We start from the raw sequence: 14,061 nt of genomic DNA on the forward strand, positions 1-14,061 counted from the left end.
GACACGAGCTGGGGGAGGGGCACAGGGAGAGGGAGAAGCAGACTCCCTGCTGAGCAGGGAGCCTAATGTGGGGCTGTATCCCAGGATCTGAATGAAGATCATGACCTGAGCCGAAGGCAGATGCTTAACTGACTCAGCCACCAGTTGTCCCCCCTTCACTGACTTCTTAATCTATGTCTCTTCGTATGAGCTCTTTAGTGAGTTAATCACGAAATGAAATGTTTCTGTGCTTGAAACTTAGGAATCTTTAATACAAATACACTATGTGAAAGTGGTGTGGAGAACAAAGGCAAAAGAAATGTAGAAAAAAATTAGACTTCCTTACAATGTACAGCCCATTGGCAAGTACTTGGGACAGGCAGAATGACCTTCCTCCAGGGCTCAGTTGCTTCAGTGTTAAGACTCTGCTAGAGGCAAAAGGCAACTTGAGCTTGACATTAGCCCGACTTCCAGGATCCTGGAAGTTTTCTTTAACATGCGAAAGTTCCTTTGGAAACCTCCTTTTTCTCTACCTCTCCAAGATATGTTAGCAACCATCCTCCAAACAGATGGCCCACTGATACACATTTGAAGGGTCTCATGATGAAGGTTTACTAGACAGAAGTAAGTGACCTTATCCTAACAACAGCTGGCCCCCAGGGTCCTGGAAACCTTGCTTCCAAATTCCTTAGAGACTTATGCTATCCTTAACCCCCTCCCAACTTGAAAGTATATAATCAGTCACTCCTCAACCCCAGTGCAGCTCTTTCTCCCCACAGGTCCTGTCCTCATGCTTTAATAAAACCACCTTTTTTGCACTCTTAAAAAACACAAAAGCAACAAACAAACAAACAAAACCCCACCTTTTTTGCACCAAAGACACCTCAAGAATTCCTTCTTGACCATTTGCTCCCAGACCCCAACACACGGCACCAAAAGTATTTGTTTGTGGGGCTCCTGGGTGGCTCAGTTGGTTAAGCATCCAACTCTTGATTTCAGCTCAGGTCTTTATCTCAGGATTGTGAGTTCAAGCCCTGCACTGGGCTCCACTCTGGGTGTGGAGCCTACTAAAAAAAAAAAAAAGAAGAAAGTACTTATTTGTAAAACTGGGTTTTATAAATGTGAGGTTTCATTGTTACTAATAAGCCATTTTTTATTTTTTCTAAAATTGAGTATCACTTTTCTAAAATATGAATTATGAAAAAACTAATGAATATTGGTTAGGGATATATAACACAGAAAGAGAATATTGCCATTGAGTAAAAGCTGGTCTGACTAGCCCCAGCTCCTTGCTGGCTAACACTCCGCACATCTTCATGACGTCCGCATCGTAGCACAACGACGATAAGAAACCTTGAAATCCTGAACTGCCTTCTGAACTCCCAGACAGGGAATAAATGGTGTTTGATATAGTTCAAGTCAACTGTATTTTACAGCATTTTGACTCTTGAAAAATTATTCAATATGGGCATACGATGGTACCTGCCTCTTAACCAGACAATATTATAACCACATCTTCCTATTCTCCAGTCATGCCAGCAAGTATTTATTAAGTACTATAGGTGCCCACATACATGGTGAGGTTCTCTCCAAAATTATCCATCAGAAAGAGGGAGTTGCTTTATATTTGGGTCTTTACAAAGTCGTTTTAGAGTTCTCTCTCAAACACATAGCTTTGACAGCAAGGTACGGCCTTGAGAAAACATGAGCATGGAAATCACCTCAATCAATACTAGTTTGAAATGCTTGAAGAGGTCACCTGAGAGAATTGCTTTAAGATAGCAAAGAAATTTAACATGAATTTCATCACTTTTTCTTCCCAACTACTAGTGTGGATCTCACAATAAACTTTAAAAAACAATATTGTATGGATTACATTATAAGGATCAAGAATAAACAGCTATAAGATGTACTATTATGCAAATGCCTAATTCCCACAGACATCTGCTCTGGACTGAATTTTGCCCCCCCCCAACCCCAATTTATATGTTGAAGTCTTCACTCCCACTGTGACTTACCTGGAGATAGGGCTTCTAAAGAGGTAATTAAGGATAAATGGTATTGTAAGGGCGGAGCTGTAATCCAGTATGTCTAGTGTCTTTACAGAAAAGGAAGAGACACCAGGGATGCATGGGCTCAGAGAAAAAGGCCGTGCTAGGATGAAGCAAGAAGGTGGGCTTCTGCAAGTCATGGAGCAAGACCTCAGGAGAAACCCAACCTGCCAACACCTTGATCTTGGACTTCCAGCCTCCAGAACTGAGAGAAAATGAATTTGGTTGTGTAAGCCCCCCGCTGTGGCAGCCTGAGCAGACTAATGCGGCATCCTGCATGAGTTTCCTAAACAAAGTAGATGGAAATTCAGATGATGCGCCCTGGAAACCTTGCTAGATAACTCAGAGTGGCTCTGGTCATGAGGAAGAAGTGAGTGGCAAGGATGTTTGCGAAGAGTTTGATCGAAATTGTTTCCTAAAATAAGCACTAAGAAAGTAATGTTTAAAAATGGTTTTAAATATCAAAAGCTAATGTGTAACTATTTTATCTATATCCCTTTAAGTATCTTCTTGAGTTTGCCAAAAAACTTCATTTTCATGAGCTCTTATTGGGGGGAATGGGAGACTACCTTGTAATTAGGATTTATGCAAATATGGTTTTATTTTCATATTGGAATGAAGTATAGCTCTCATATGAAGAGATATTATTTAGTATGGGTGCTCAGTTCAATTGTGGAAAGAAAATGACATCATTGTGTATAGAATTCACTTTATTAAAGTGAGTTTCAAACAAATACTGTTTGGATAAGTTTGGTGGGGGTTGATCCTGTAGATATATAGTATGAATAACTTACTTATTTTTAAATAACACATCAAATGAGAACCCTCTCTCTTATCCCATGCCCTGGTGAGAGGTGACCATCGTTTTCTGGTTCACAGAAAATGCTGGCATTCACTCAAGATGTTCAGTGATGTCTTCCCATTTCTTTTTCTTTCTGGTGTTCTTTTTTTCTTCAGAAACCATGTATTTCTCATCCTAATGAGTTACAGGTAGTAGCTCCAAATTATGCATTTTCTTGAAATGTTTATGCAGAAAACTGTCTATTCCCAAGTTCCTCAGTGAAGATATCACCTTACTGAGAAAGGACTTCACTTTGAACCAGGACATGCTCCAAGGCGGAGCTACATGAAGCAGTGATTATGAAACAGGAAACACTGAAACACAAGTTTTCTAGGCTAGTTATCTCTATGACAGAACTGACAGAACGCATGCACACACCCTCTTCTTCATAGTCTTCCTATCAGAGAAATTTCCCCCTCCGCCCCGAATCAGAAGCCATTGCAGCAATCTAAAGAGCTTTGCTTCTGAAGAGGTCAAACTTCATGAACCATAGACGTAAATAAGAATAGGAAAATTATTATTGCCTTGTATTAAGATAAACATGAGGAGACACATTGAAAAATAGGGACTAGACTATGAAGCGAGGCATGAGTTTTGGTGAAAGTGGGGATTTAGGTGCATGTATGTTCTGTGCAAGTGACCTTTAGGTGCTTACCGATTCCATCTCGTCCAGAGAATATAATGACATGCACACAGAGGACATCATTCATGTGAATAAGCACCTAGGGTCTAAAAGAGGTTGAGTGTTGTGTGTCCACAACACTGGCAGTGTGCTTTTCCAGGGGCTCCCCAGGAACAACTATCACCAGTTGTTACGGGTGTCCTATTCCTGGCAGCACCGAGTATAATGCTGTGGATACAATAGGTGGTTAATAAGTGCAAATTAAATCAGTGAGTGTCTTGTCCATGTAGTTTTGGAAAGCTGGAGAAGGATGGGTAGGGGGAACTTCAATTGCATCATAACCTTGAATTATGTTCGTCACACAGGTATTTCTGTGGTGCCTACAGAAGAATGTGAAATTTATAGAGTTAACAGGCATTTATGAGAAAATAGACCAGTATATTAAATTGAATAAAATATACGCCGCTGGAAAAATGATCCTGGAGTATTTATCAATGGCATGGGTGTCGATCCTCATGCTCACATAGCTGCTCCTCTGACTTTTCCTCTGCGGGGAGCTCCTCTCCGAGGCCAAGGTCAGCTGCACCATCATCTTGTCTGGCTTCTCTCCGTTCTCCGGTATGTAGCTGCCCAGGTCATTAACCTCCCCGTCGCTGTAGCTGCCATCCAGCATGACCCCGCGAGGCTGGGGTAGTCCACAGGTGCAGGGAAGCTGCGAACACAGCAAACACACGCTGTGATGCGAGCTCAGTTCCAGCTCTCAGAAGAAACCGCATGCTGGTCGGGGCTGCCTTTTCTAGTTTCTTTTATTCCCAGTTAGGGGCGGGGCATGGGAAAATAACGGTGTTGGCTCTGCAGACCGGCTAAAAGAGCAGGTGCCCATTTTTGTTCCAAGTCTATGGAGCAACTCTTAGGGAACATCACATGGTATCAGAGACCAACCTGAATGTTCATGATCAGATAACTGTGCTGTTCTCTCTGAGATTAAAAATGGATAGGAGCCCTGATAAAAATATTTGCAGATAACATTAGGTGTGTGTAGTGTGATGGGGTGGGGATTGTGGAGATAGTTTACTCTTACTTAGGTTTAGTTTTCTGGAGGAAATAATCATTTGCAGACAGGAGGAAGAAAGAAAAGTTGGGTGGGAGGGAAGATGATCTGGGAAATGATGGAAGATGCACAAGGTCACATATGAAAGAGAAGTTCCTAGAATGGAGGATGTGCTTCCCTGGAAGGGGTTTGTTTGTTTGTTTGTTTGTTTTATTACACCTGTGGGTTCACAAATAATTGTTTCACCATGTTGAATTGTCATCTATTTTTAGCACTAAACAATGAACACCACCATGATTAAAGGGACTCTGTCTTAGTTAACTTGGCTTAGCTGTTGGTATATGGTAGGTGCTAAATAAATATTTGAATGACTGAAAGATGTAGCCCAGGGTAAATGTCGCACTGTTTTAACACACTATTTTGTTTGCTCTTCACACCAGCTTGTGAAGTAGGTGGAGGAGGGGATGTCACCGCCCCAATTTACAGAGAAGGTTTGACCTGTCCACGGTCCGAAGCAGGACCAGGCTCTATCCCTGAGCAGACGCCTCACTCGTGGCAAGGTCACCTTCTCGCGCAGCTTGCACTCCTTGCGCTCCTGCACGGTGGTCAGGTAGTTGACGGCGGCGTACTCCAGCACCGACAGGAACACGAACACGAAGCTGACCCAGAGGTAGATGTCCACCGCCTTGATGTAGGAGACGCGGGGCATGGAGGCATTCACGCCCGTGATGATGGTGGACATGGTCAGCACGGTGGTGATACCTGCAAATAGAGTGAGACACAAGTTTCACTGAACACCCTGGAGGCCATCACTCCTCTCTTCTTTTTCTGTTCTCCTTCCGCCTAGAATATCTCCATCCCTGCCCCTCCGTCTAGCAAACACCTATTCATCTTTCAAGATTTAGCACTTTTTTAAAAAGATTTATTATTTATTTATTTATTTATTTATTTATTTATTTATTTATGTATTTAAGAGCGTGTGAGAACAAGAGCAAGAGAGAACAGAGGGAGAGGGAGAAGCAGACTCCCCACTGAGCAGGGAGCCCTACCCAAGGCTCCATCCCAGGACCCTGAGCTCACAACCTGAGTCTAAGGCAGACTCCTAACCCACTGAGCCACCCAGGTGCCCCTCAAGATTTAGCTTTTATAAAGCGTCTCCTGTTCCCCCACCTCCTCACCCATTCCCTCCCCTCCACATCCTCCCAAACACCTGTCTCACTTTGTCCTTCCGTAGAGAGCACACCCTAGAAATTTTTGGCAGTAAGATATTTATTTCCATTCAATTGATTAAAACAGAGATTTATGGGGGCCCCCGGCTGGCTCAGTCAATACAGCATGCGACTCTCGATCTCGGGGTGGTGAGTTCCAGCCCCACGTTGGGCATAGAAATTACTTTAAAAAATAAAATCTTAAAAATAAATAAATAAATAAATAAAACAGAGATTATATAATGAGCAGGTATATATGTGTTTCTTGTAACTACTTCTCCAAAAAGGGAAAGAAGTGCACTAGGTATATTTCAGTACTTGTGTCCTTGTTGCTGGTATAGGATCTTGCAGTCCTGGGCCTGCATTATTAGTTGTCAGGGCCATTCTGGCAGCCACCCCCATGCCAGCCCTGGCCGCCCATTCACCAGTGTTGACTTGAGGATGCAGAGGTCAATTTTACCAAGAATTGATGTTAACTTCATTTAGGGGGGTTAGATTTTTAAAACTAAAATGGTTGTTTATTTAACACGGTGACCGTTCAAGCTACAGAACACCTGTTAAAGGACAGGGCGTTTGTCAGGGGTACTTGCCTGGGATTTCAAATTAAACTGAGAGCATTTGCTTGGCAAGCATCGAATCACAGGGGACTGGGGTCACCTTAAGGGCCAGTTCCAATTCAGTGTCACTAAAACCTGGGGGATGACCCTGCCCCTCAAAGCCTCGGAACCATCTGAGCAATGGTGGTGTGCGTGACTGAGCGGGCACAATATTTAAGGTGGGGGAGAGAGTTGATGGCAAATAGCTATTCCTGAAATGCTTACAGAGTAGGGATTTTCAGACGTGAGCATGTATAAGAATGACCAGGAGACCTTGTTCAAAATGTAGGTTCCGGTCCTTTCTCAGAGATTCTAATTCTATACACGTAGATGAGACACAGGATTCTTCTTTTTTAACAATTTCCCCCAGAGATTCCATTGCAAAGATCCCTTGGGCCGCCTTTGGAGAAACCCTGTTATGGAACATGGTTTCCTTCTGCAGGTGGGCAGAGAAAGCACCCACACACCAGGACCACTGACTCCAGAACATGGTTCTAACAAAACTTGGGGTGTTTGCATGGGCACTTGTGGGACCCTGGAGACATAGGTTCTTAATAATGGCATTTTACCCGTGAATCAATAACCTGGTGTTTCCAAGTAATCACGCCAACAGAGGTTTAGAACCAATTTGAAATGAACAGTTTCATCTGGAAGAAATTACTTGTATTTTAGACGCCCGAAAGACACACTTGAGATGTTCCTTACCTAAAGGGACTCTGGCAGGCACGGCTCTGCGGTCGATCCAGAAGGACACCCAGGACAGCATGACCATCAGGGTGGCAGGAAAGTAAGTTTGGAGCAAGAAGAAGAAGATATGGCGTCGCAAGGTGAAGTTAATGTACAGACGGTTGTACCAGCCTGGGGGACACAGAAAGAAAAGATCGCACACGCCACAGCTACTCAGCTCCCGCACACGACCCCTTCTGTTCAGGGACTCGTGAATGCCTTAGACACTCTCCTGGAAACTTGCCATACCGTTACAAAGCTTAAGTGAGAAAAACCATGGACTCCAGAGTGATTATATGACAACCAACACCACCTGGGTGAGTCCCTCTCAAGGCATCTTTGGCCCCTGTCCTGTATGTAAACGAACCCCCTGAGAAGGCCATTTAGACTCTTGTCACGTTTTGGGACAGAGCCTAGCAATGTCACCATTACTTAGCTGCTTATTGGAGATGCAGACTCTCGGCCCCAGCCCAGACCTACTGCATCAGAATCTCCTTTTAACAACACTCCCCACATGATTTATAGGCATGATAAAGTTCGAGACACATTTACTTAAACAAGCCCCTTTGGATTTCTTTATGGAGGAAAATGTTTTAAAGTTAAAATCCCAAGCTAACCCATACATTGCATTTAGGAACAGTGAACGATCACAGGTTCAGCTACGCTTCAGCTCTGCCCTTGTGTTCTCTGCAAGGAGGAAATACGCATGGGGGCGGTCAAAGGAACAGGAGAAAGATGGAAGGAAAAGGAAAAAGCAGGATAAACCTGGGATGACGAGGACTGAAAATGAAATGGAGACTTGGCAACATTAACTTGAAAACCTGGCGTCCTGGATAATTATAATGCAATGGTTATCACTGTTAAACAGTCCCAGAAAGGGACTGTGCAGGTGCTGTAGACTGACCGTGTCCCCCCAAAATTTGTATGTTGAAACCTAATCCTCTACGTGATGATATTTGGAGGTGGGGCCTTTGGAAGTGATTGCATCATGAGTGGGATTAGTGCGCCTATAAAAGAGACCCCAGATCGCTCCCTTGCGCCTCCCCCCATGCGAGGACACAGCAAGAACTGGCTGTCTGTGAACTAGGAAGTGGGCTCTCATTGGACACTGACTCTGCCGGCACCTTGATCTTGGACTTCCCGGCGTCCAGAGCTGTGAGAAGTGAATGTCTGTTCTATAGATGCCACCCAGTCTATGGTATTTTGTGATAGCAGCCCAAACAGACTAAGACAAGAGGAAGTGTCAGATTGCTATGGATGAAGTGTGGATCCCCTGAAAAACCAAGACTCCTAAGCGATATATACAGAAGATGAGATATGCTGGATTGCAGCGACATGCTGGGAGTGAAACAGTGCCCTCCGTTACGGATTGGAAGACTTGAAAGGTTGCACTTCCTGCACAGTCATGCAAAATTTTGGCAAAAGAATCCACATAAAGAGGGGCTCTTGGGTGGCTCAGTCAGCTAAGCATCCGACTCTTGATTTCAGCTCAGGTCCTGATCTCAGTGTCGTGAGTTCAAGCCTGGCACTGGGCAGCCACGCTGGGCGTGGAGCCTACTTAAAAAAGAAAGAAAGAAACTACATAAAGATTTGAATAATATCATCCTGAAAGGTGATTAGTCAACCCGGAGGTAAGGGTTGGAGAGAGCTGTTCCCCTCAGCTGCCAGGAGGAGGACCACAGAGCATGCCCCCAGGCAAGGAGAGGTGACAAGCCCATACACCGCTGAGCCCAGAGGCTCACAAGGCCACAAAGAGGGACTGTGCAAGCAGCATACTTAAGAGAAAATTCACTAAAAAAAAGAGAAAGAGAGAGACAGGATTAGTTGAGTGGAGCAGAGGGAATGGAAATCAATAGACCTAAAATTGAACCGTTTCTTGCCTCAGAGGAGGGGGTTCTGGGAATCCCATCGGGGGATTGCTACACTGGCAAAAGGATTGGTTCAAACAAACCTCCTCACATGGCTGATGTTTGAGTCCTTACTGATGTATTCTAGGGCCTCACTTCGGACGCTTTTCCAAAAATCACGTCTCCCCGGTGCTGGCCACCCCGAGACCTGATTTAGGATTTCCACCTTTGGCTTCAAATCCAGGTGGCACCAGCTGTGCTCCCTTGACACCCAATTCACACCTTTCCTGAAAGGGAGGATGACCCCCCCGGCCCCCCCAGCCCCCCTCACCCCCGCCCCACCTGTGCTGCTGTAGAAGGCCAGTTTAGTGGTGGTGTGGAATTCTTGAATGAGGAACTGGGAGAGCGAGATGCGCTCATCTGTCTTTAAGGAGTCATTGCCTTTTTTCCAGTACAGCATGAGGTCATCCTCCGTGTAGGCATCTGAAAAGACGAGAGACAGCGGTGGGGAGCCGGGCCTGTCTGGGGGGCTCCGTGGAAGCAGCTCCACATCTCCTACACCAACTATCAGGATGGTAGTAAGAGAGTTGGAGTAAAAATCCACAGTCTAAACAAAGCAAAACAACATTTTTAAAAAAGACAAATTCTCCCCAGTCTTCCAGAAGTCGTCAGAGCAAAACTCTCAAGCCAAATGCTCCTAATTCCTGCAAAGGCGTTCGCCCCACAATTCAGCCTGCCATTTAGTAGGTTACCATACACGAAATTGGTATACTTGTAGAGCAGAAATGGTGAAATTGTGGCAAAACCGCTTACAGACCATCCTTACAGACCTAGGCTGATTTAGCCCTTTCTTTTCTCCTTCCTAAGTGTAGTGTTGCATCCTTGATGGCGAATATCTTTAAATACTCTCCAGGTAATAAGGGCGGCATTCTAGAGAGAAACGACCCATAAAGTGATGGCAGCAGAACACAAGCCCCTTCTCTGCAGGCTTCCAATGGCTCCTACCCAGGGTAGAATCAGTGATGCCCCCAGAACGATCATGCCCTCTGGCGCTTCTGCGTCCTGACCCTCGCCTGCTTTCGTTGAGCGCACACTGAGTCCAGCTGAGCAAACCTACCTGCAGCCTGGACAGAACTGAGGTAAGACCTAACAATGGCCGGTGCAGTCTGCTTGTGTGTTCAACTGTTCTTGTCCTATTTCATTCCTCTGTTTTATTGTATGTCTTACCCTTGACCTGTGTGATGGTTGGTTTCATATATCCACTTGGCTAGGTTCTAGGACCCAGTTGTTCAATCAAACACTAACCCAGCTGTTGCTCTGAAGATGCTTTCTAGATGGGACGCCTACAACCACTTCACCAGAAGTAAAGGAGATGATCCAGGACAACCTGGGTAGGCCTGATCCCATCAGTTGAAAAGCCTTAAGGGCAGACCTGAGGTTTCTCCAAAGAAGAAGAAATTCCGCCTGTGGAGGACAGGCTCAGGTCCCAACGGGGGTTCCCAGCCTTCCCTTCCCACCAGCCTGCCCTGCAGATGGCAGACTTGCCCCACCAGCCCCTACGCTCACACAAGCCAATTCCTTGCACTCAATATCTCTTAGCATGCATCTCCAATATTCTGCTTCTCTGTGCACCCTGACTGATGCAACCTGGAAGGCGCTACCTTCGTGATGGAGTGCCTGGGTGTACTGGGGAAAGCAGGGTACTGGAGCCAATGAGTTAAGTCCTTAGTGCTATGTCCCTCCACGTATAATGGAGATAACAGTAACCTTCTGGTGAGGATGAAATGACAGCAGGCAGAAAGCCACTATGCGGTGGGTAGTCCCTCCCTTGGTCCTGGGGTTTATTACTCCCTTTTCCCACATTCAGTGTCCTATGGAGCTGTCCATTGGATCTCTGTGTCAACATTCCTGCCCTCCTCCACCCCAGATGACTGGGGCCAGGGGATCCCTGGCTCACTGCACACAACTGCAGGTAGGCTTACAAAGAGGCCCTGTGCCAAAGAGATTCCTCACTAGGGCTTGGTCACCAGCCAGGAAGGGCCAGGGGTCATGAGCTGGTATTCACTTGGGAGGAGTGGGCCAGCTGGAGTTATGGGGGAGTCCAGACCGTGCCCACCAGAGGAAGCATTGGGGCAAAAACTGAAAAACAGAGCAGTTGTGTAGAGAGCTGGAGATGTAAGTCAGTAGTCCTTGACGCTGTCTCAGCCTTGCTCTTCCTGGGGCCTGGCTCTTAACCTGTGCAGGGCATCCGTGTGTGCAAGTGTCCTGAGGCCCCTCAGCTGTGCCTGAGACTCTCAAGCACCACCTGCGCTCACCTTGGCAGTTCCCGCGGGCAATCGTTACCAAACTGGTTTTTGCCAAGAAATCTTTTCTTCGACAGAAATCTTATGCAGAGGAACAATAAAACAGATCAAAAATGAGTTCACACATTGGACGGCAGGTAGAAACAGCTGCACAAGGAGACCCACATTTGCTGAGCCCTCTACCCCCTCCCCAGCAGTTGCCGAGGTTCCCACGGAACCAAGTTTAAAGCCATTGCCGTAGCGCGTTGAAAGGGTCAATTATGGGAGCAGAGGTTTTAGTCTCAGACTTGTTCCTGATTTTCAGAATTACCCTGAACTTAGATTTAATCTAAAAAAATCACTTGAAAAAATCACTAGCCATGAATGAGGAGCTGTTCCTGCTACTGAGAGTTAGTGGTGTTGGGAATTACTCAGGATCTGTGTGCTGATGTCCCGGACAGTCTACTCACAGCTTTCGATTTCAAGGGAGCACGTTTGTGTGTCCAGGGGAAATCGGCTGAAGTCCATGTTGCACATTGCAGTCACTGTAACCCTACAAACAAAAAGACAAAGCCCAAATTTTCAGAGGCTGCAAAATACAAGTGCAAAATGATAAACAGAAAAGGGCTCTGCTTCCTTCCAGTATAACTGCCTCCTTATAATTCATATGCAAGGTGTCAGGATGTAGGTAAGTAGCTTAGGTATGATAAAGTATGATAAAGTCATTGCAGTACTCTGGGTTTAACTCCAGAGTGTCTCTACCAACTTCTATCGCATTCAAGCATGTTAACGAAGCAATGCTTTCAATCGATATAAAAATGTGAAATAAAAACTCATATGATATTGCTTCTTAAAAGAAACCATAGGAGCATATATTGTTCTCTGGTTTTAGATAAATTCAGTTTTTTTCTGCTCTTTTATTGAATTTGTCGATATTCAACATTTATATACAACATATCAGAAATAATATTAATGAAACCCTTCTGCCAGTGGCCAAATTGGGCACTTTTTTTTTTTTACAATGTTGATATTTTTATATTGATAATAATATCTCCTAGTGGGCATGGGTGTTTTTAGTGGATAATTCCATGGAGATCATAGTAATGAAAAAACACTGAGAGCTTTTTTGTACCAGCATGTAAGCGCTTGCTGGCATCTGATGGTTCTGTTTGAGTTTACACAGGAAAACGGGCTTCTGCATCAAAGAATAAACAAACACAGATCATTAGTCATAGATGAAAATTCTCCCATCTCGTGGGCAATCTCATGGCAGGATATGATTAACAGTTATTGGCTGATACTGAACAAACTATTTTTCCTTCAACCACAAAAAAATTGCTATGTATAACCTTGTAGAAGCTGTCTGGATGATTCATGGCCAAAAGGAAAAAACAATCACTTTTAATTAAAATGGAAATTTCGGGTGCCTTGGAGGCTCAGTCAGTTAAGTGTCTGCCTTTGGCTCAGGTCATGATCCCAGGGTCCTCGGATTGAGCCCCACACCGGGCTCCCTGCTCAGCAGGGAGTCTGCTTCTCCCTCTCCCTCTGCCTCTCCTCCCTGCTTGTGCTTTCTACTACATATATTAACTATTCCCAACAACCCTGGGAGTACAGACTGGCCCCACAACACCCACAGGGTGTTTAACGGCTCTTCTCTTGCCCTCTGACAGCAGTGTCTCCCACTGGTAGGCACACGTGTACCAAGCTCTCGGAGAAGTCCCATTGAAGGCTCATGGCATGCTCACAACTCTCTCCCAAGAACAATCTCACAAATCTTTCCCTCTGGCCACAATCAAGGCCTCTTTTTTTTTTCACTTAAATCAAACAAACTTATGACTTTATTTGCGACGAAAAATCAAAGCATCTGTTTCAGCCACAAGGAGGCTCACTGACAACTTTGATTCTGAACACACAGGAGGGTTTTCCACTTCCTTGTTTTTTATGTAGTGCTGCTGTGATCACATCCAGCAGTGTGCTGGGCTAGACTTCATCTGGCTCAGGAAAGCTGCTTGCTAGGTTTTCAGGAAGTTTGTAAGCTGGTTGTTCAATAAAGCCATTATTATATTTTTTTAAAGAGTTTATTTTTAAACGATCTTTACACACAACCTGGCGCTTCCCGCGATCAAGAGTCACACACTTTACTGACTGAGCCTGCCAAGCGCCCCTAAATATAGCCATTATTAAAAATGAAATTATAGGGGTGCCTGGGTGGCTCAGGCATTGGGCGTCTGCCTTCGGCTCAGGGCGTGATCCCAGGGTCCTGGGATCAAGCCCCACATCGGGCTCCTCCGCTGGGAGCCTGCTTCTTCCTCCCCCACTCCCCCTGCTTGTGTTCCCTCTCTTGCTGGCTGTCAAATAAATAAATAAAATCTTTTAAAAAAATGAAATTATATAAACTTAAGTAACTTACATTTAAAACAGACTAATAAATACTCAAAAATCATCACTTCTTACTTATTTTACCATTATTGATACAGCTGAAGTTACATCTATAATGTTTACTTGGTGGAAAATACTATCCGACAGTGTGCTGCTATGCGTTCTTCTCAACTCTGCATTGAGTGACGACAGGTTGGTAGTTTGAAGTCAGCTGTGATGGCAGTATTTGCACTATAGAAATCAGCCAACGCTACAAATTAGAGCTTGATATATTGTTTTGTAGATTGTCTAGAATTAAGAAAGCAGATTAAACCTAAAAGTCTGTTATATCTTTTGCCATTACATATAAATAGTACAAAAAATTTAGGATACCATCTTCCAGTATTTAAAAGCTATTATCCAATTCAGCAAGGAAATTGCTATGTCTCTGATGAATGAATGAAGTTCCTACATCGTTCTGGGCTGTTTCATTTTGTCAT

General features: G+C 44.7%; 1 protein-coding gene across 4 annotated transcripts in view; it reads right to left on the bottom strand.

Moving 5' to 3' along the window:
• Positions 1-3,886: 3,886 nt before the first annotated feature.
• Positions 3,887-14,061, bottom strand: part of GABRR1 (gamma-aminobutyric acid type A receptor subunit rho1) — a 29,638-nt gene continuing 19,463 nt past the window's right edge. For 3 of the 4 annotated variants that reach the window (XM_045807098.2, XM_045807095.2, XM_045807094.2), the window contains 5 exons: positions 11,674-11,756; positions 9,264-9,404; positions 7,054-7,206; positions 5,110-5,306; positions 3,887-4,205 (listed from right to left, as the gene is read on the bottom strand). In XM_045807098.2, the coding sequence (XP_045663054.1) occupies positions 3,912-4,205; positions 5,110-5,306; positions 7,054-7,206; positions 9,264-9,404; positions 11,674-11,756 (868 nt within the window). In that variant the 3' untranslated portion in view covers positions 3,887-3,911. Of the gene's footprint in view, positions 4,206-5,094; positions 5,307-7,053; positions 7,207-9,263; positions 9,405-11,673; positions 11,757-14,061 lie in introns of all 4 variants that reach the window. The other variant, XM_087865294.1, reaches the window with a different exon arrangement.

Source organism: Ursus americanus, chromosome 11, assembly GCF_024610735.1.
Source record: "Ursus americanus isolate L20-20 chromosome 11, mUrsAme1.1.p, whole genome shotgun sequence".
NCBI classification, from domain to species: domain Eukaryota; kingdom Metazoa; phylum Chordata; class Mammalia; order Carnivora; family Ursidae; genus Ursus; species Ursus americanus.